General features: G+C 37.7%; 1 protein-coding gene across 10 annotated transcripts in view; it reads left to right on the top strand.

Annotated features, from left to right (window-relative positions):
- Positions 1-23,541, top strand: part of Psd3 (pleckstrin and Sec7 domain containing 3) — a 498,369-nt gene that overhangs the window by 447,221 nt on the left and 27,607 nt on the right. For all 10 annotated transcript variants that reach the window (XM_074055085.1, XM_074055084.1, XM_074055086.1 and 7 more), the window contains 3 exons: positions 12,238-12,395; positions 14,966-15,110; positions 21,337-21,480. In XM_074055085.1, the coding sequence (XP_073911186.1) occupies positions 12,238-12,395; positions 14,966-15,110; positions 21,337-21,480 (447 nt within the window). The remainder of the gene's footprint in view (positions 1-12,237; positions 12,396-14,965; positions 15,111-21,336; positions 21,481-23,541) is intronic.

Genomic DNA, 23,541 nt, shown 5'->3' with positions numbered 1-23,541 from the left:
TGGGTGCATTGACGTTGGGTGCATATAGGTTGATAATTGTTATTTCCTTTTGGTGTATTTCCCCTTTTATTAATATGGAATATCCTTTTTTATCAGGGTTGATCACTGTAGGTTTGAAGTCTACCTTGTCTGAGATAAGTATTGATACTCCTCCCTGTTTTAGGGGACCATTGGCTTAGTAAATCTTCTTCCAGCCTTTCATCCTAAGCCAGTGCTCGTTTCTGTCAATGAAATGGGTCTCCTGTAAGCAACAGATTGTTGGATCTTCCTTTTTAATCCAGTTTGCCAAATGATGTCTTTTGATGGGGGAATTAAGTCCATTAATATTCACTATTAATATTGATAGGTATGTGGTGATTCCTGTCATTTAGTTGTCTTTGTTGTTTAAGGGTTTGATTGTATGCAGCTAAATCAGTGTTATTCTCTACTTTCCTGCCTTTTCTTTTCCTGTGGATTGGTACTGCATGTCCTTTCATGGTTTTGTATGCTTTCATTTTCTTTGTGCAGGATTCTTTGAAGAATCTTTTGTAGTGGTGGCTTGGTGGTTATATATTGTTTTAGCTTCTGCTTATCATCGAAGACTTTTATTGCTCCATTTATTTTAAATGATAGTTTTGCTGGGTAGAGTAACCTAGGGTTGAAGTTATTTTCATTCAGTGCCCAGAATACCTCAATCCATGCTCTTCTTGCTTTTAATGTTTCCATTGAGAAATCTGCTGTAATTTTGATGGGTTTACCTTTGTATGTTATTTTTTTTTTCTCTCTTACAGCCCTCAGTATTCTATCTCTATTCTCTGTGCTTGTTGTTTTAATGATAATATGTCAAGGGGTAGTTCTATTTTGATCAAGTCTGTTTGGTGTTCTGGTGGCTTCCTGTACCTGAATGGGCATAGTTTTCTGTAGATTTGGGAAATTTTCTGTTATTATTTTGTTGACTATATTATGAATTCCTTTTGCTTGTATCTCTTCTCCTTCTTCAATACCTATGATTCTCAGGTTTGGTCTTTTGATGGAGTCAGTGAGTTCTTGCATATTCTTTTCACAGGTTTTGAGTTGTTTGAGTAATAGTTCTTCAGTTTTTCCTTTAATTTCCATTTCATCTTCAAGTTCTGAGATTCTGTCTTCCGCTTGTTCTAGTCTGCTAGAGTGGCCTTCCATTGTATTTTGTATTTCTGTTTCATTTTTTTTCCTGAGGTTCTCCATATCATGGGTCACTTCTTCTTTAATAGTGTCAATTTTTGTCATTAATTCATTTATCTCTCTGTGGTGCTCTCTGTTTCACTTTTGTATTTATTTAGAGCTCCTATGAGTTCACTTACTTGTTTTCGTTTCTTCTCATATTCTTTATTATTATTGTCTTGGAATTTCTTGAGTTTCTCCTGTACATTTTGGTTGACCTTGTCTAGTAACATCTCCATGAAATTCTCAGTGATTTCTTGCAGAATTTTTTCTTTCAGAGTGTTCTTGTGGGCTTCGTTGGGTTCCTTGGGATAGTCTATCTATGTTTTGTTGGGGTCTGGAGCTGGGTATCCATTTTCTTCATTTCCCTCTGAATCCTGTACTAATTTATTTTTGGGGGGAGAATGGTTTTCATCTCTTTTTCATCTTCCCATCATTCCACTTGGTGCTGTTTCTGTTACTGTTCTGTTTATAATTTAGTATTAGCTAACTTAACAATAGTAAAAGTAGTGAAACCAAGAAAGAAAGAGAAAGAAGAAAAAGAAAAAAAAATAGAGAATCAAAGAAATCAGCAGGGAGACTAATCATCAGTGACCCAGAAAAGCACTTAGAGAGAAAGAGAAAAAAGAAAAAAGAAGGAAAAAGCTTCAGGTTCAGGAACAATGAAGTTTCACTCTTAGTAGTTCTGGTGTTGCTCCTCCAGCATCCAGTCCTGGTGTTGGGATTTAAGCAGTAGCTCTGTCATAGTCTTGCCAGGTGGTTGGGTCAGGAGACATTTGTGAACTGCTATCTGCCCTATTTCAGGCAGCGGCTCATCTGCTGCCTACTGTCAGCCGTCTTCTTTTGCAGGCTTTCTTTACTGAAAGTTTGCACAGAGAGCTGCCCCTCCCCACTTCTCCGGTGGAGGGGCTTGTCGTTCCTCTTCCTTAAAAGTGTATTGATATGCACTTGAGCCATTCAGATATGGAAGACGAGGAGCTAAATATTGACATGGAAAACAACTTTGTAGACATTGGATATTCACATCAGTTTGGATCAAAGCTCCAAAAAGATTTTCTCTCCAGTCTTGAGATGCCTCTGGAATGTGGCAAATGTTCATTTGGGGAAAGTTGGGTGAAATTTATTTTGTAAAGATAAAAAACTGGCACTAAGAAAATTATACATTTGTGTAGCTGGATGAAAAGTTCAGCCATGGCTTATCTAATCAGAGCATCTTTTCATTTGAATCAATGAGAATGCCAGCATGGCTGTAAAGTATCTAGCAAAGATGCTATTAAACAGACAAAAGGCAGCCATGTTTTGTCTCTTATTGTTGTTAATACTTCTTTAAAAAATCGAATAGTAGAGGTAGGATGTGGCTCAAGTCGAATGCTTCTAGTATGCCAAAATGTCCTGGGTTTAATCCTAGTAAGTAAATAAAATATAAAAATAAAATTAAAACAATGAAAAATGTGACAAATGCTTGAAATCTCAACTAGAAGTGAACTAATGTGGGTTCATAAAAACATCATATAAATACTATAGACTACATCATCAGCCATAGGATGCTTAATTTTGGTAGATCTGAGTCTTACATAGGATATCAACTTGACTTTTAAAATTAGTTTCTTCCTGCTTTGAAAATTAAAAACCAAAAAGGGAGGTGACCAAACAATATGAGTATCTGTGGGCAGAGCAGACCATTACTTTAGAGGGGCCAGCATTTTGTGTGATGCTGAGCTGCCCACAGAAGCAACAGTAATGGGCAGTTAGACTTTTTCCTCTTATGATTACTCCCAGTTTGTAGAGAACTCGGTACCTACAGAGGGGACTACCCAGCTCCCTTAACTAGCTAATCTTTCACCCTGCTGGAAGCCCAGTTTGCCAGGATATATGACAGATGATACACAAAAGTTTATTTGCAGTGTACTTTGGGCTTCATGTAGTTTTGGTTTTATATTCTCTCATAACTTTTTAAAGTTTATCACATATCAGATACTATGCAAAGTTCTGGACTTCCAAAGATGACTAAGACATAGTCCCTACCTACATTAAGCTCAGAAAATAGGGCAACACCTGATAAATTGACCATTCACCAAAACAATGGGACAAAATAATACAGGTATGGGAAAATATTTCTTGAAGATAGTCACTCAAGCCTCCTTGCAAAGCTGAGAGAATACATACCTGTGAACAAACACACTTTGAACTGATGACTAAAGGATAATCAGGAGTTTGCCAGGAAGGCAAGGCAGGAGAAAACATTTTAGCCAAGCAGGGGGAAATAACAGATTTGAGGGAATGGGGCAAGTTCAAAGAGTAGCCAACATCTCTTTGCATTTATACAATATAATTGGGAGCAGGATAGCAAACAATAGACAGATGATGAAAAATTATGTTCCAATTAATGAATGTATCATAAAAATGAAAGAGATGGTGTCACAAACTGCTCAGTGTAGGGGGGCAAGGGAAAGGAAGCTTTTCCCTCCCTGAATGAATATCAAGTTAAGTCCGAAGTCACTAGTACTTTCACGGTGATCCAGTACTAAAGGATTTAGATGATGTCTTCCTTGGTAGGCAGCCCTTTTCACAGGACCTGCTAGCTAAGGCATATGTCCACAGAATGGTACATTGTTCTTCCCTCTGTGCCCTTCAATTGCCAATACTAACACTCCTGGGATTCAGGCATAGTTGAGAAAAGTAACTACACCTTCTCCTTTCTTTCTTCAGCCTTTTCTCCACTATACACATGGTCCCTGACTTATTTACAATGATTCAACTTACATATTTTTGACTTAACAATGGTGAAAACAATACACATTCAGTACAAACAGTACTTTGGGTTTGAATTTTGATCGTGTGCAGGGTTAGCGGTGTGTAGTACACCCTAGTCAGTGGCAGACAGCTGCAGCTGTAGCCAGCCATGGCATCACAAGTGTAAACAATTGATACTGTCCAGTGGACTGTGCTGCTAAGCTATGGTGTTCAGTAGGTTAGGTAGATTAGGTAGGCTGGGGATGTCTTTCCTTAGTTTCCTCAGATCCACCAAGGGAAATCTGGCTCTCAGGAGAGTATACACAAAAAAAGTAGGACTTTGGAAGTGGGCATAATTCATCAAACTCTAAGTCTGTCACTTAATTTTTGAGCCTCAAATCATTCATATTTAAACTGGAAGCAAATGATGTTGCACAATTGTTGTAAATAATTTTTAAATGTTTGAAAAAGTAGCTGTCATATAAAAGCTAATAGTAAATGTTGGTTCCCTTTCTGATTACTCTTACAAGAACTGAGGTTATTTTCCCTTTTAGTCTTTTCTTAGTTCTTGCCAATCTCATTTTTTTCCTACTAGACTTCATTCCTACCTTTTCACCATCCAGAAGTCTGTGTAATGAAATGATTAAGAGTTAGTTAAGCCATCGTCTCAACCATGTAAATACAGGCCCTTTACACCCCTTCCCGCTTTATTGAAAGATGAGCAATTCCTTCCACATTTCTTTCCACTTCAGATCAAAGACATGAGATGTCTTCATAAACCCTCTTGGGACAAGTGCAAGGATAGTAGGCACAGCGAGAACTTCATATGCTTAAAGAAGAAACATGGCAGAGACAGTAGTCAAAGCTTTGTTTCTTCTTCTCATAGACATTAGCTCAATATGTATGACATTGGTTCTGCACACTTAGCATTCAGGTAGAGAAATTTTACCAAAAAAATGCTTCTTCTCACTCTCCCTTCTACTACCTGAACCACAGAGATTTAAATGCTCCCTGAGTTAAGTCCTACCTTGTATGAAAACCAAGCTGTATGGTCAACACACTTATTTCATATGACAAGAAATATGAAACAAAAACCCACATCCTTGCTGAATATACCTACTATATAAAAAGATATATCATCCCCAGATCAGAGTAACATACATCATGAATATAGGAAATGGCTTGACACATGTCCTAAGCTTGCTTTCTTAAATGATCATTCAACCAGAACAAAGACTGGTCTTTGGTGAAGCTTTTATCTGTGCTTCAAAAGGAGGATATTGTTTCCATTTTGCAGATTGAGAAGCCAGGGCTCAAAGATAGTTAACCTACTCCACATTGTAAAGGTAGTATTTTTTCCATTAGACTATTCTTGATTAAATAATAAATCTTTAATCAAGTATGTAATCTTTCTAATTACCAGAAGTTTAAGGCAAGTTGTTTGAGTGGGAGAGGAATCCCTAACTGTTAGGAATCTCAACCAGATTCCAGTAACGTTTATAATTTAGTTCTTTCTCTTTCCTCCTGCTCTATAAAAGACTGGTGGTACTGTCTCTCTTTCACTGCACTCCCCTGACTCCAGGCACTCTTTCATTGAAATAAAAGACTATTTCTGATCATCTCCTGTACAAAGAGGAGTAAGCAAACATTGAGATTTTATAACACAGAACTGTTTTCAGGTATTCTTCTTATTCTCAGGAACCATGAGACATTATTGAAATGTGAATAGTCCAGCCATTTGTTAATTTTCAGATTGACACCTAAAAGTGGCTCAAGTGTCCAGCGTTAGCTGAACTTTAGCCAAGAAACTCCATTCTGACAGGGCCATTATGCTGAATAAATCAGTAATAAGTGCATCTATTTAGGACTCTGCCAGGTTCTTAGAATGTTATACACTAGAGATATGATTATAAGCATGATACAGTTGCTAAAAGAGCTTATGTTCTGTGTGGAACGATTAACCAAATGAAAAAGGCTAGTCCAATGCAATTTAATACATGTTACAAAGAGGAAATGTGCTATGGAAACAAACTGAGCATTAGGAAGAAAAGGGAAGATCAGCTGTTACCTTCATGAGCAATGTAATAGCTAAGCTTACATTGAAAAAGCAAATAGAATTTAATCATATAGGTAAAGTCCAACAAAAACAAACCTGTGTGAATGCTTAGATGTGAGAAGCCACAGCCCATTTGGGGAGCTTAGGTTCAGTGTAATATAGAAAGTGTCAAAGCCTAGAAAAGCCATGTTAAAGTGCTGGGACTATCTCAGAGAAGTATGGTGCTGTTAGAGTATTTCAAATAGGGAGTGACATATCTATAGTTTAGGAAGTAAACTGGCTGTAGAGTGGAAATTAGGTTGGAAGTAGATTGAACCAGAGACATACAGACCAGATTAGCTTGACCTAGGATAGGGTAACGGGGAAGAGAAACTAGAGAGTTCAGTTTGAGGTGCAGAATCAAAGTGTCTTTGAAATAATAAATGGATATGGCTAATACGCTATTATGCATACTCAGGTCTGGAACCAAGGAAGGAGCCTAGAAATACAACACTGGAGAGTCATCAAAAAATAGTTGGTAATTTAAGCCATAGAATGTATGAAGTCACTAAGTTTTTGTATAGTGAGAAGACAGAGGACAGACCAGTGACACACAGGTACTTAATATGTGCCCTAAGAAGAGACTGCAAAGGAGCCTGAGGGAAGTGACCAGACAGCTAAGGAAATGAAGAGGAAGTGGTACTATTTGGAAACCAGGCACCCATGGCTCATGCCTGCTACTCAGGAGGCAGAGATCAGGAGGATCACAGTTCAAAGCCAGCCCAGACAAATAGTTCACGACACCCTATCCTGAAAAAAGCCTATCACCAAAAAGGGCTTGGTGGAGTGGCTTAAGATACAGGCCCTGAATTCAAGCCTCAGGACTGCAAAAAAGAAAAATTGGAAAAAAACAACCCATGAAATATGTTGTAAATATTCTATTTTGTAAAAAGTAAAGATAGGAATTAGAAAGCAGCACATTAATCCAGCAGCCAGAAAGTTATTGATAGAGCAGTTTAGTGGGTGGAGAGGATGTAATCCAGATGAGAGACAAAGTGAAGGACATGGAGGCAGGGAGCGTACCCTCCCAGCTTTACTTGCAGTTTCCACTTTGATGTTCCCACCACTCCCTCTTTCAGGTAGCTCCTTCCTGTGACTTTTGCAAATAGCACATCCCCAATGCCTATCTCATTTGTACTGAATCTCTTTTCTTTCTTTCCCATTACTGATTTCTCTCTAAAGTGGTTCTTGCTTTTTCCTTTTCCCCTAGACAATTTTTGACATTATCCAGAGCCACTATTTTGCTTTTCTAGATTACACACAATGTACCTCACCATCATTCATCTCATTTCCCTTTCTGGCCCTTTCAATGTTGCATAGTCACATTTACCTTTAACATTCAAGCAAAAAGTAAATCCACAGAATATCAAGACAGTAATGTCAGACCCACTTACAGAATGTCACATTGAGAGCTGTGCAAGAGACAAAGAGTGTCTGCTCCCTGCAGAGCTTGGGCTGACATTGGAGATGAGAAGACCAATCTTTCGCAATGAGTGGCTAGTGAACTCTTAAAAATAATCATCTTATGCAAAAGCACCAGGTAACATAGTGTATAAACCAAGTGTACGGGCTAGGTTGTAGCTCAGTGGTAGAATGCTGACTAGAATGTTTGAGGCCCTGGGTTTGATCTTTAGCACCATAAAAAGAAAGTATGTAGTAATTGGGGAAAAAAATCCATAAGGTATGTAGAATAAATTTGGATAAATAACTGATTACAGTTTCTAAAATTCTCTAAGGTAGAACCCATGAGATACAATAATAGCATGGGGGCTGATTTAAATATTTGCACACTCAAAAGTATTGCATAGTCCAGGTACCAGTCATATTCAGGCACAATAGGACATTTATGATAGAGTGGTGGGTCTGTCTTACAGTTAAGGTTGTAAGGTAGAACACACTCATTTCTTTGTTTCTTCTAGTACTTCTACTATAATAGAAATCAGCATCTGAGCCCACGCAGCTCACACCTAAGAGATATATGCATACTGATAATTAATCATTACTTTTGAAATACAAAGTGTTGATGGCAGAGAAACCTAATGTTTTCATTTTAACATAACATTTATGGTCCATATATGCTTTGAAAATTAGAAATTGCTATGAACTGATAATGATTTGAGTTCTTCTTGGTCCTGATGATTCATCATTGACATTTGGATGTTAACTTCATATCCATTTGCTAACAGAGAATATGTCCTCTACTAGCCAGGTACACTTAGATAAGCCTTTACTATCAAACAGCTTCCTTCTTCAATTTCTGTCATGGGCTTTTTGTCTGTCCCTGCTAGTCTCTACCTCTTTCTTGGAAGTATTTTTATAAGGCTTATGATGGTATTCCTGTTAAGATCTCCTTGTGATAAAAGTTGAACAGTTCTAAAAAACTTGTCATGTGATTGATGGAATGGTTAATAGTGATGGTGTGGATGGCTGGCCAGTGTGGGAGTGAACAACTTTGAGTTTGGCTATTGATTATTGCATTCACCACACTGGGCTCCTGACATTCGTTAATGTCTTTTATCTTTAGGGTCTAGAAAACAGCTGTTTGAATGTCTTTAGAAAGTGAAAAATCTCTGCTATCATATCACCTTGGGAACTTTTTGTCTTGATGCAAACTCTTCTCTTTTCTTGGATCACTGGAAAGGAAATTCCAGTGCCTGTCAGGTTTTTTTTTTTAAGTCCAGTTGGAAAACTGAGTTTTTTTGGTGTTTGAATTATAGGTAGAATCAGGAGTAGGTCTAGTCCAGGCAGAAGGAAGCCACTGAAGAGTCCAGATCTCCCAGATGGTGATAAGTGGCAGCCAGTTTGGGGACTGATGCACCAAATTCTGAAGTGCCCTGGGCAGGTTGATCTCATGTAGGGTCCCCTACTGTTCTTTTTGCTTTCCTGTGTGCTCAAGGCATTTTAATTTCCTTTTTTGAAACTACTGGCTTTATGACTTTTCATGCATCATTCTCTAAAACAATGGTAAATTCTTAAAAGACAGACAAATGTGAAGTAGACTTTGAAGCCTAGCTTCCTGTAGAGAAGGATGATCGCCCCTCAGTTTTCATTTGTCATAATTTAGATAAATGACCCAGTCCAGCAGAGAAGTCTGACTATTATGTAAAAGATATTTAGGACATAATCATAATTTTTAAAAAACTATAAATTCAGAGAAAGACATTGTAGCTGGAAACACACCTCGTTTCTTGGGGTTGGAGGCATTTAGGCTGTGCTCAAAAGTATTCTGTTGCAAAACACCCTTCCAGTTTGGAAGTCCAGCCAACAGAAAATGGTTCTTTTCCAAAAAAAAAAAAAATATATATATATATATTTTTTTTTTTTATCCCCATCTAGAAAGCTGATGCAGTGGTTTGTGGCTTCTTCCCAGTCAAGTGTGGGATAGGTCTAGGACCCAAACCTTCTTTTTCTGTGCAGGTTCCAGAGACCACTTTCCTCATTTCCCTCCTTCCCTTCAACATGGCTATTTCCTCCCCTCCTTCCTTCCTTTTTCTCATGTTTCCTTGCCTTCCCCTCATTCCATTCACCTGCTCCTTGCTTTGTGTAAATATTACTCCCACACAATCATGTGAAAGTTGTAGAGGGAAAATATGAAATAGTCACTGTGTCACAGGGGTAGGACTCTATCTATGGGAGTGAGATGGATAGTGGACAGACAAGACAGCACGGTCACACCGATGTAAGCATAGCCCTTAACAGTATGTTGGAGAGACCTGGCATGCACTGGGGGAGGCAGAAAAAGGCCCCCCACCTCCTCATTAATAGGAAAATTAGAAGAATGAATGCTGAGACTTTTTTCTTCAGATACTGAATGAAGAAATTGTATAATCATTTTGCAAATCCTGCAGTCATCTATTGTAACCCCCTTCCCATGCAACTCTAAAAATCATTGAATCTGGTTCATTTGTCAGATTTATCATGGAAATTTTCCTGGGCCTCCCTGGAACCTGAGGCCTTATTGAGAGAACACTTCCAGTCCTACTGGGTCTGTTAGTGCCTCCTCAGTAGATTGAAGAGGGTTCAATGACACCGTTTTATTGTGGAACACAGATGCTCAATGCCTGCTAATTGAACAGATTCATATAAAAATTGTGAATCTTTTGACTTGACTTGGCTTATTTCCTATTAATTCTCCTTTCTACAGTAATATAGGGGTGCATTTTTCTGACTACAACATTGCTTATATAACATGAGAAAATTAGATTAAATGAAACTCCAGGCTCTGTTCAGCTTTAAAATTTGTGACTTAAGTGATTTTCAAATAATACGTTAGTTGGTAGTGGACCAAAACGTGTTTTCATTTAACTTGATGTTTTCTCCCAGCTTCCAGATTTTTGAAAATGTGACACTTCTCTATTCTCTGCTAAAACCAGAAGGATGAAGCTGAGTTACTTTTAGAACAATAACCAGAAATACTATAATTTTTTTAAAAAGATATCAAATTAGGAAAAAACACTTTTAATACCATTTTAAAGTCAGAAATTAATAGATAATTTAGGATCCAGTTTACTTTAGTACTGGTATTTTTACTAATATCCTCATAGCTGTAAGCAAGAGCAAGTTCTCAGTTCTCAGTTCCCCTTACTATATATTCTCTCAGTGGAAATCAAGACTATTTCAACTTTTTAAAAAATTATTTTGCTGAGCACTAGTGGCTCATGCCTGTAATCCTAGCTACTCAAGAGGGATAGATCAGGAGGTTCATGGTTCAAAGCCAGTCTGGGAAAATAGTTCCATGAGATCTTATCTTGAAAAATCCTTTGCAAAAAAGGGATCCTGGAGTGGCTCATGATGAAAGCCCTGTTTTTAAGCCCCAGTACCACCAAAAAAAAAAAAAATGCATGCAGTAGTTTTACCTATTTAATAAGGCATGAGGTAAATAATACTTTGAAAAACAAAAATCTCAATATGTTTTTAATTCATGTTGATGATTTTCAATTGAAATTTGGTTACTTTTTTAATTGTACTTTATATTTACCTGAAAATACAAATTTTCAGACTTGATTGCCAATTATTTATGCATATTTAGGTGATTTTTGTGTTGGGGTGTTGTAATTCAACTTTTACAAGAGGTTTAATTAGCAAACATCCTACAGAAAAAATGCTTTTCATGCCATGCTTTAAGTGAATTTAAAATAAATAATATTGTGAAACCACAATAGTGCTTATTAGGATGGTAAAGTGATCTCATTAATCTGAGACAGTTTGTAAAATCAGGCTGATAAGAGAACAGAAGTCTCCCTTTTGGCTTTTACTACTAATGAGAACATGATTGTGTGTGTGTGTGTGTGTGTGTGTGTGTGTGTGTGTGTGTGTCTGTTCTTTATAGGAGGAATAAATTTTATTTAACATCCTACCTTACTTTTAATGAAATCAGCATCTGTAGAAAACATCTCCTGTAACAGTTTGTAGCATGTGTGGTATATATCTGGTATGTTTACATTGGTTTTATGTATTTTAATTCTAATGAACCCAGGAACTACTAGAAATAATAGTTAAACTTGTTTGAAAGTCTAGTTAAGATTTTTGTTGTTCTGTTTGAAGGGTAGCCATACTAAGAAACTTTTTAAAGGTCTGAACTATGTAGTTGAGGTCCAAAAATAAAATTACCTATATACATGACATAATACATTTATTTTTTAATTGATGATAGTAGAGCTAAGCTTTGTCTTATTTATTAAATTGATTTACCTCTTCTTTCAGCAAAAGAGCTGGAGAACTCATTTTATTTTACTGTTCATTTGCATTTATCCGTTTAATCTTGAAATTAAATCTTGCCACCTATTGGACCGAGCCTCATTTCAAACCCCTGCAAAATTTGTGTGATGGCTTTTCTTAACTATCTGCCTTAACCATTAGATACCAACTTTTTATAAAATGCCTCTTGGGTATGCGTATGTACTCATTCATTCACAGCATGTTTAAACAGCATGCTATTCTGTGACCTTTATGAGGTTGCAATGCATCTGTCACTTGTTTGTTTTTTGTTTTTTTAAAACGGTGTCACTATGTAGCTCAGGCTGGCCTCAAACCTGTGGTCCTCCTTCCCCAGGCTCAAATCCTAGGATTACAGGCGTGGCAAAGGGTTTTTACTCACCATTCATTTTGCTTTTTCTTTGCACTTTCATGGATTTTTTTAAACTTTTCTTTCCTTGAGTTTTAGGTTTTAAAAAGAGAATTGAAATCTGGCCAATGAAAATATCATTTGTTTTCCTTGTATCCATCTGTAGGATGAATATAAGCCAGAAAAGGCCTTGTCCGAAGAGGACTTGAAAAATGCCGTGAGTGTGCACCACGCCCTGGCATCCAAGGCCACCGACTACGAGAAGAAGCCCAATGTGTTTAAACTTAAAACTGCCGACTGGAGGGTCTTGCTTTTTCAAACCCAGTATGTGCTCATGCTTTGGTTCTTGTTTTAGTTTGCTTAACACCACTTTATACTAAGGAATAGAATCGAGCTCTGTAGGGGAATTTCTTAAGTTGGTGACAGTGTCATGAATTAATTACATCAGAGAAACAACTGAAGAAGACTACCAAAAAGGAAAGAAAGAAAGGAATGGAGGGGGGAAGAGAGTGAAGGGAGGGAGAAGAAGAAGGGAAAGAAGGTGAAACCCTGGGTTCAAGGTTTTTCTGTGGCTGTCAGTTAGCAACTTCCATTCTAGAACCTCATCAATAAAACAGAATTTTAGGAGACAAGTTCTATCACAAAAAAGAGTAAAGTAGATGGAATTCAAGTTACCATTCTCTAGCTCTTTCTCCTAGCACATAATTTTTTAACTTTTTTGAACCGTAATTTACTACGAAGGAGATAATGTTTATCTCAAAGGTTCTGGTGAGGATTAAATGAGATAGTGTGTACCTTACACAGTGTCTGGTATGTACAAAATTGTCAATAAATGTAAATTTTCATCTTACTCCTATTTCCCTTTCCTTCTGAGCTCTCATAGTCTGTGTTTATACTAGAAACAAAAGACAAAAATCTTATTGTGAACAAGGAAATAAGATGAATTGCCAGTTTAATCAGAGGTCCAGTGGTAGACTTCAGATTAGATGTTTAATCCTCCACAGGAGGAATTCTGGAATTGTGAAGTAAGAAACTGGATTTTTCAAAACAGAACCCCTAGAGCAGGAATTTCCACAGAGATCACACAGAGCCTTAGTCTGTGGCAGTGTCTGTCAGGCATTCGTGGCTTGAGCTTGACTTCAGACTCACCCACAGCATCATACTCTGTGCTGACCCCAGTTGACATCAAGAGAGTAGGGGGGAGAGGAAGGGGGCGGAGTGGGTGGTAAGGGAGGCAGTGGGGGCAGGGGGAGAAATGACCCAAGCATTGTATGCGCATAAGAATAATAAAACAATAAAAATTAAAATTAAAATTAAATAAATAAATAAAAAGAGAGTAAATGCTTGTTAATAAAAACAATGTAAGATCAAAAAACAAAATGAGAACAAGTACCTGGTACTCTAGAAGTTTTAAAGGTATAAAATGGCTGACATTAGATATAAACAAACAACTTACTCAGGATTTTTAGAGTGTGGAAATAGAACAGTTAACACCACAAAGTGACCCATTGCTAGATGCACAATTACAGCTGTAGTTATAAAGAGTCCTTCGAATTATTTTATCCCCTAGTAGTTTTTAAAATCTAAAATATTGGATATAATAGCTTGGGAGAGATAATGGTTTTAGGCAGAATTGATGCAGAAGTCATTCGATGGAAATAGCGAAGCTGGAGAGATGAGACTAGAGACGCATATAGGATGCAGTGAGGAGCTGATATCTACTCTGGTCTCAGGTTACTGGGATTTAGATTTGGATAACATCTTTTCTTTTTGTTTATTAACCATATACCTGGCAGATAATCTTTCTTGATTCATGACTATTCTACCACTCATGTATGAATATGTCAATTTTTGTTAAGTGCTATCAGTGAGAGCTTTGGGGGATAATGACAATATAAATTAAAAATAGAATCATGACATCAGATGTTTTCCACCTCCTCTCACATGAATTTTTTAACAGTCTCATGAAGTCTTATATGCCATGAAATCTTACCTATTTTTAATGTATATTTCAGTGATTTTTAGTAAATTTACGGAATGGTGCACAGTCCAATTTTGGAGCACTTTCATTATTCCAAAGAGATGCCCTCACCCATTTTGCAATCAGTCCCCATTCTTATCCCAGCCCCAGACACCCACTAATCCACTAATCTACTTTTTATCTCTGTAACATTGCCTTTTTGAACATCTCATGTAAATGGAATCATATCATATATGGACTTTTGTGCCTAGCTTCTTTCACTTAGCATAGTTTGGGTGGGGGCAGGGAATTTTCCATCCTTCTAGTACTTCACACTTTTTTTGGTGAATATTATTTGATTGTGTGGGTTTTACAAAATTACTTATCCATTCACTAGTTGATTTGTAGGATATAAAAATGCTGTAAATATTAGACATACAAATCTTTGTATAGCTATGGGTTTTTTTCCTCTCTTAGGTACCTACTTAGCTGTAGAATTTACTAGGTTGTGTGGTGAATTTATAATTTTTTGAAGAAACCTTCAATTTTTTTTTCCACAGTGGACGTACACTTTTATGTTCCCTGTACCAGGGTGTGGTCTCAGTTAGATTGTAAAATAAACGTATCTGGTTAAAAGAGATGAATTTTTTTGACCAACTAGTATCACATAGAAAGTAGCGATGTAGTAAATATATTTATTTTTCTCCTTTTGTAACCAGAAAGATAATCATAGTCTTCCACTACAATATCCATGGGTTCTAGAACCTTTCACTGCCATGGTGCTCACTGCTGAGAATCTTAGTCTCTAAGGAAGTTTCATACCAAGAGGAATAAATTATTTTAGGTGCCATTTTAATAAGTAATAAGAAATAGTCAAATTGTGTTGCACTTAGATGTAGAAATATCCGAACGTAAATGTATCTGTTTCTCCTAGGAGTCTGGAGGAAATGCAAGGATGGATAAACAAAATCAATTGTGTTGCAGCTGTGTTTTCTGCACCTCCATTTCCAGCTGCCATTGGCTCCCAGAAGAAGTTCAGCCGCCCACTTCTGCCTGCCACTACCACAAAATTATCTCAGGTAAGTCACTGTGATGGAGCTTTGCACTTGGAAAGATACCTTGTAATCTTATTTTTATTTAAAAGTGTGCCTTATTTTGAGGACAGATGAGAGACCTGACCATGTTAGGTCATATTATATGAATGGAGCAAAGTACAAGCTACTGGGTTTACACCTTGGTCATGTTTGCCTATTTTTTTTTTTTTAGCAGTTCATAATTTTTCAATAACTGGCTAATGTTAGGGTGATATCCTGGCTTGCTAGAAAGGTTTTCATTCATTCGTTTTATTGAGTGTTTACTGTACCACCAAAAAGAAGGGGGTGTGGTCAAGTAAAATTTTATTATTAAAAAATAACTTGTGTTAATTGGTGGGGATATCACAGGGTCACACATGGTTTTGGTGGAGTGATAGGAACAGAAACCATGTTGGTCTTTGACAGAGGAATGGAATGAGTGTGGAACTGGGGATAGAGAATGTCCCCAAATCTTGCCATAAGTTCTGAGAAACAGAAAAACTAGTAAGAAGAAAAGAGGAGACATGGTTTCAGGAAAGATTGTTTCATTTTTCATTCATAGTTTGTATTAACAGGTATTGCATTCTTACTGTATGAGCATTGCTATTACTGTGTAGTTCATACTATGCTCTTAGGAGTAGAAAAGGACCAAACCTGCTGAACTTACATGGCAGAATGGCATTTAATTTTCAAAGGTAATGAATATAGTATGGCGTGACATTGTCAAATGTCCTCCAAGGTTAAGGTGCACTCATCTCCTTTTGTCCTTTCTCTATGCACCCCTTCAACCTGGCCATGCCTCTCCTAAATACCAGAACCTCTTTGATAACTTCAGTTTATTAATTGTATGTTGCAACAATGTGAGTACCATGCTGTAAGAAAAAGATAAACAGCGTTAGGAAAAAAGGAGCATTCAATTAAATAATTGGTACTTTTAAGACACATTGGTTCAACGCTCTGTCATTTGTGAGTTTTGCTTTAATTTATTCTTGTCTTCTGTCCATAACATATTAACCTCAATTATTAGAATTGATCATTGTCAGTTCCGCATGGTTCTTCCTGAAAAGCTCTTATTTGTAGGAGTCACCTTCTCTAGTTGTTTTTCATGACAGCGTTGCCAGGGCACATTTGTCTTCTGTTTGGGGTAGAGATACTAGTTTGAAAATTCAAGTTTTTTGCCTCCTTCTAGTGTAGCTCTCCAAATGTAGTTGGCCCCCTTCAGGATCTATTTAGGACCCCCTTTTATACTGACCAAAGCATTTGCGAGTGGTTATAAGGTGAGTTAATAATGTCCCCCAATCTCACCTGTCCATCTGTCTCACTTCTGGTGTATATCCAAAGAAAATGCAGTCAGCATTCCAAAGTGATACTTAATGTGCGTGTTTATGGTTCACAGTAGCTAAGATATGCCCATCAGTGGATGAGTGATGTGCTGCATATACACAACAGAACGTTACTGAGCCATAGAGAAGAGTGAAATCCTGTCATTTGCAGCAACATGGAAGGAACTAGAGGATATTATGTTAAGTTAAATAAGCCAGACACAAAGAAATATAATATACGTTCTCTGTCATATGTAGAAGTTGAAAGAGTCAACCTGAATGTTAGAACAGTGATTACTAGAGGTTGAGAAGGAGCCAGTGGAGGCTAGATTTGATTGCTGCATATTGTACGCATGTGGCGAAATTTTAATTAATAAGTACTAATCAAAATTATAAAGCCAGGTGTGGTGATGTGCATCTATAGTCTCAATTACTTGGGGGGGCTAAGTCAGGAAGATCTACAGAGTCCAGGGGTCTGAGGCCAGCCTAGGCAACATAGCAAGACCCCTGTGTCATTCATAAATATGTAAATAAATAAATAAAGTTCTGGGGTTTTTTCCCATGGTAATAGAGTTTGAAATCAGGGCCTCACACTTCATAAGCAAGCACTCCAGTGCTGGAGCCTTAAGCCACTCTGTCAACCCTTTTTTTGTGTGTTGGATATTTTCGAGATAGGGTCTCACGAACTGTTTGCCTACTCTGTCTTCAAACCACTGTCATCCTGATCTCTGCTTCCTGAGTAGCTAGGATTACAGGCATGAGCCACCAGCACCCAATTTAAAGTTAATTTTTTTTTTGCTGTTTTTTGGCGGTACTAGGGTTTGAACTCAGGGCTTCATGCTTGCTAGGCAGGCACTCTACCACTTGAGTCATTCCACCAGCCCTTAAATTTTTAAAGAATATAAAATTTCCTTCAAAGTCAAAGTGCTATATGAAAAGGAAAAAATTAAATCTGTAAATTTTCAATTGACAAATAATTATATATTTATGGGGTACAATGTGATAACTCGGTGATTTACTGTGGAAAAATTCTTCCTCATATTCACTAAGACATGTATAAGAATGTATATCATGATATCATTTATAATAGCAAAAATAAATAAGTAAAGCTAGAAACATCCTAATAATCCTTCAACAAAATTGTAATACATATGTAGGCATTGGGTAGAGGCAGGAGCCTAGAGCGTGTGTATACGTGTGTGTGTATGTGTGTATGTACCATTCAATAGGGCTTTTTTATTTAAAAATTAGAAAAATACATGTTTTTAATCCTTCAAAGTAATTTAGTCACCAAATATTTTTACCAAAAAATTCTATTAAGTTGTGGTAGATACACATGGAAAGCAATTTTGATAGAAATTAAAACTATTGATAGTGTACAGTCAGCTCAGGATGCCATAAGAAAATACTATACAATGGGTGACTTAGACAGCAGGCATTTCTTTTCTCAGTCTGGAGACTAGAAGGCCAAGATCAGAGTGCCAGCAGGGTCAGAGTCTGGTGATCGTTCCCTGTTGGGCTGTAGATGGCTGGCTTCTTGATGTGTCTTCACCTGGCCTTTCCTTTGCACATAAAGATTCTACTGTCTGGTGTTCCTTCTTCTAAGGACAATAATCCTGTATGTCAGGACCCCATCCTATGACTTCATTTAACTTTAATTATAATCATTAGAGTCCCAGTTTTCAAGTACAGCTATGTAGGGGGTTAGGGCTTCAGCATAAGAATTTTGGAGAGACACATTCATCCATAACATTGTCTGTAGTCTCCATAGGAGAATATAATAGATGAATGAGAAATAATATACAAAGGCTCCCTGAAGAATTTTCACTGACTTCCAGCATTATTGATGTATGAATGATGGGTTTGGAAATGTATAACCTTTCTAAAGTCTCAGAGTAGATATCTTTTTATTTCCCCCACATTTTCCAGAGACTTGTTTCTTTTGTCTTAATTGGTATTTTAAAATTAATGTCATATCTTTCATTCATTCATTCACTGCTTATTTTTCTGCCACCTCTTTTGTTCAGTTTTTGCCCAGTATACTCTGCTTTTTTTCTTTTTATTATTTTTTTCTTCTATTTTGATGGCTGTAGACTTGGAATTTGTTTTCATTGTTTGGCTTTTAAGATGTACACTATTACAGAAGTTCCTAAGATACTATATGTGACTCATTATTTCTGCATACCTTTTTAAAAATTTTTCAATGATGTTATATAATCTTAATTTAATGTCCATAATTTCTAATTTTCTGGTGGTTTTTAAATTAGTTCCCTCACTCTGCAAGAAAAATTTTTGATGCTAAAATTATGTTGATGTTATATAAAATATTTATCTCCTATTTAAATCAGTTTCTCTACCAAGATTAACTCAAAATGGATCAAGGATCTTAATATCAGACCCCAAATTCTTAAGTTGATACAAGAAAGAGTAGGAAATACTCTGGAGTTAGTAAGTATAGGTAAGAACTTTCTCAATGAAACGCCAGCAGCACAGCAACTAAGAGATAGCATAGATAAATGGGACCTCATAAAACTAAAAAGCTTCTGTTCATCAAAAGAAATGGTCTCTAAACTGAAGAGAACACCCACAGAGTGGGAGAAAATATTTGCCAAGTATACATCAGACAAAGGACTGATAACCAGAATATACAGGGAACTTAAAAAACTAAATTCTCCCAAAACTAATGAACCAATAAAGAAATGGGCATGTGAACTAAACAGAACTTTCTCAAAAGAAGAAATTCAAATGGCCAGAAAACACATGAAAAAATGCTCACCATCTCTAGCAATAAAGGAAATGCAAATTAAAACCACACTAAGATTCCACCTCACCCCTGTTAGAATAGCCATCATCAGCAACACCACCAACAACAGGTGTTGGCGAGGATGCGGGGAAAAAGGAACCCTCTTACACTGTTGGTGGGAATGTAGACTAGTACAACCACTCTGGAAAAAAATTTGGAGGCTACTTAAAAAGCTGGACATCGATCTACCATTTGATCCAGCAATACCACTCTTGGGGATATACCCAAAAGACTGTTACTCCAGAGGCACCTGCACATCCATGTTTATTGCGGCACTATTCACAATAGCCAAGTTATGGAAACAGCCAAGATGCCCCAGCACTGACGAATGGATTAAGAAAATGTGGTATCTATACACAATGGAATTTTATGCAGCCATGAAGAAGAACGAAATGTTATCATTCGCTGGTAAATGGATGGAATTGGAGAACATCATTCTGAGTGAGGTTAGCCTGGCTCAAAAGACCAAAAATCGTATGTTCTCCCTCATATGTGGACATTAGATCAAGGGCAAACACAACAGGGGATTGGACTATGAGCACATGATAAAAGCGAGAGCACACAAGGGAGGGGTGAGGATAGGTAAGACACCTAAAAAACTAGCTAGCATTTGTTGCCCTTAATGCAGAGAAACTAAAGCAGATACCTTAAAGCAACTGAGGCCAATAGGAAAAGGAGACCAGGAACTAGAGAAAAGGTTAGATTAAAAAGAATTAACCTAGAAGGTAACACCCACGCACAGGAAATCAATGTGAGTCAATGCCCTGTATAGCTATCCTTATCTCAACCAGCAAAACCCCTTGTTCCTTCCTATTATTGCTTATACTCTCTCTACAACAAAATTAGAAATAAGGGCAAAATAGTTTCTGCTGGGTATTGAGGGGGGGAGCGGGAGGGGGTGGAGTGGGTGGTAAGGGAGGGGGTGGGGGCAGGGGGGAGAAATAAACCAAGCCTTGTATGCACATATGAATAATAAAAGAAAAATGAAAAAAAAAAAAAAAAAACTTCCCAAAAAATAAAAAAATAAAAAAAAATAAATCAGTTTCTCTTTGTTTGCCTTCATTCATTTATTTTGTATTGTACATGTGAAATTCATGCTCAAGATCTTAGATAATTTACATGAGAAGATAGAAAAGTAAGCAGTTACACAAGTTTAGAATGCAAAAGAAGGGCTGGTGGAGTGGTTCAAGTGGTAGAGCACCTGCCTAGCAAGTGTGAGGCCCTGAGTTCAAACCCCAGTGCCACCAAAAAAAAAAAAAATGAGATGCTGGGAGGGAGAAATGGCCCAAACAATGTATGCACATATGAGTAAATGAATTTTTAAAAATGCAAAAGAATTCAAGTATCTTTGTTTCAAGAATGTTTCCATGTTTCAAAGAGAGCTCAGTAGCATATCTTTTTAGGTAGCTTACTGCTAAAGTGGTATGAATGGTACCCTAGAATGGGCATTCTGTGGTGTAGAATCAGCTGTGTGTTACATTGGTGCCTGGCACCTATACTAATGCTGTTCAGGTGGTAATCGTTCAACAATGACATTAGAATTGAATGACTACTTTGGGTCAAAGGTTGAAGGAAGTGAGAATTCTCTGCTACTTTGGAGAGGAAAAACAGCTGCATATTTTTTTCAAATACCTTCTGATAGGTTTCAGAGAGGACCTGTTTTCATCTCAAAAAGGAGGAAAAAAATGTGCTGATACATGCTCATTCAATATGCTAGATTGGGAGTGAGAGGGATTGGCAGCATTGCTGAGTGAATGAAATGGAGAAGCTAAGTTGTATGGCTTTAAGGCTAGGCACTTAATTGTTCATCTGGTGACTTGCCTGTCAGAGTTTCTCTTAAGAGGCCTGGTCCAGCTCAGTGACAGTTACTGCTAATAGAGAGCTCTGAAGCACTTTGACTTTGTCATAAGGGGCCTAGTTAGGGAGGAGGGCCTTAGTTGCCATCCCAGGAAAGAATATAGTAATGCTGACATGAAGTTGGAATGACGTAGAAACAGAGACACTGAACTATTTTTATGAATTAGGCATTCGACGTAGGGATTTTTAAAAGCACTTTATACATACTTATTGATTTATTTTTTGCACACTAAATGACTATTTCCTACAGGAGGAACAGCTGAAGTCCCATGAAAGCAAGCTGAAGCAGATTACGACCGAGCTGGCTGAGCACCGCTCATATCCCCCTGACAAGAAGGTTAAAGCCAAGGATGTAGATGAGTACAAGCTGAAAGAGCACTACCTGGAGTTTGAGGTATAGTGAACCTAGATGTTAATAAATGCTTGTTTTACAATTCATCCCTGAGGCAGAAACCTTTCAACAGTTACTGTAATGGTGGAGAGCTTACCTTGGTCTTGGCTGGACCTCCTAGCATAGCACTGGTCCTGGTGGCCCCTTAGGTTTGTGATTCTGTTTAGTTCCAAGTAAACATCAAAGAGTGACAACCAGTTTATAAACTTGAAAGCAAATAGCCTGCCTCATTGGAAAAGTGTCTACAATTAAAAGAAAAGAACAATGGAGGGACCTGCAAGATAGACAGCTGCTTTTCATGTCCCTCTGTCTTTTCCAGGAGGGTTTGAGTGAGGAAAAAAAAAAAAACATAGCAGAGAAAATGAGCTACATGGAGATGTGAAGCATCAGCTTTTCCTGCACATTTTTGCTATTAAGTGACACCAGTGCATTCTTCTTCCTGCTACTCACTGCCCTTCAGAAAGGGATTAATAAATTAAGTGTGGTGCATTCATATGCTTTAATGAGTGTGGTTATTTGTTTATTAGAAAGAATGGTGAGGCCCCATGTGTTATGGTGTGGTAAAGCAGAAAATTTAGAAGCAAGGTGAAAGCAATATATTTCCAAATGTTTCCAAATGGCTAAGTTTTCTCCTAAATTAGTGTCCAGATTCTCCAAGTCCTTCTTAGTCACCATCTTTAGTGTCTTCAAAAAAATAGGTAGCATACAATCCAAAACAGAAAGAATCCATTATTTTTCAACTTCTGCCGTATGTTTTTCTGTTGCATGTGCTGAATCCATCTGTAGCTGTGCTTATTCAGTGCAGCACCCTCCTTTCATTCCACTTACTATTCTCCTTCATTCCCATCACACTGTCCTGCTTCCTCTTAGATTTGTGAGCACACAAATCCTAACCCACCTCTGCAGAGTCTCCCACTTGCCCCTACCCTACCACTGTCATTGCTTTGTTGAGTCCTCTCATTCAATCTGGCTTTCTCAGATCACACTTTTGCCTGGTGGTTGACTACTGCTGTTTCTCCTTTCTTCAGTTCATCCTACATCCTTTTCCAGTTGTTTTTCTGAAGCTCAACCCAGTTGATGTCATTGCTGTGTTCAACAGCTGCCCTGGGGTCCCCTTCATAAGCCACCCACCTCCATTTACCTTCTGATTGAAATTCCAGTGTGAATCTGAGAGGATTTGTAACTGGGTCCTCCCAGCAGCAGCCTCTACATACTTCTGTGCCATTTTTGCCTGTTCTCCCCAAACACCCTTTTATGCCCTTGTTCATCTGCTTCCTTCTGCCTCAAATGCTCTTCCCATCACCTGCATTTCTGCCAGAAACTCCTTGAAACCCCTATTCTACACCTACCAGCTGGGATTAATCTGCTGTAGAACTTGCCACAATATGCTTTGTACTAAATTACGCTAATCTGTCTTGTAGCACAAGGACCTCAAGTTTCCTTCCAGCCTGTGCTTTCTGCTGAATTGAGCAGGATTTCAAAGAGGCCTTAATAAATCACTTCTTGACTTACAATGTCAAGAATGTGGCTTTAAATAGAAAAGATGGCACTTCCACTGCAGATCCATGTATTAGTTTTCTCCATGGTCAAGCAAGTCTTTGCTCTGGTCAAATGAATATATAAGGAGAAATCTCTGTTTGTAAAGGCAAAAGTTTGTTAGCAAAAGCTATGGAAGCCTTACTAGCAAAACACTTGAAAAAATATTTAAAAGGAAATAATAACAACAACAAAAATAAGCAGTTCATCTTTCCCCAGGCGTGTTCGTTCTTGGGAAATGGGAGTTCTCAAAAACAATCATTATTCTTCACACTTCTGGAGTAGCTTTAAGCCATAGATCCGTTTTATTTCACACATTCTAATTAAATTTCTGAACACCTCAGTCCCCTGCTTTCAGCCCTCAGCTTTGAGCCCTTGACTCTGAAAGGGAAGAACATGTCCCCAGGAAGTGAGGGCAGCTGCACAATCATGGAACGATGGCCACTGGTAGGTGCATGCCCTGCTCGAGGACCTTCTGTGGTGCCCTTTTCCTGAAAATGTAGCCCAGCAAGAGCTAGTGTTTTCATT

Source organism: Castor canadensis, chromosome 14, assembly GCF_047511655.1.
Source record: "Castor canadensis chromosome 14, mCasCan1.hap1v2, whole genome shotgun sequence".
In the NCBI taxonomy this organism is placed as follows: domain Eukaryota; kingdom Metazoa; phylum Chordata; class Mammalia; order Rodentia; family Castoridae; genus Castor; species Castor canadensis.
This window is presented reverse-complemented; position numbering and strand designations above follow the sequence as displayed.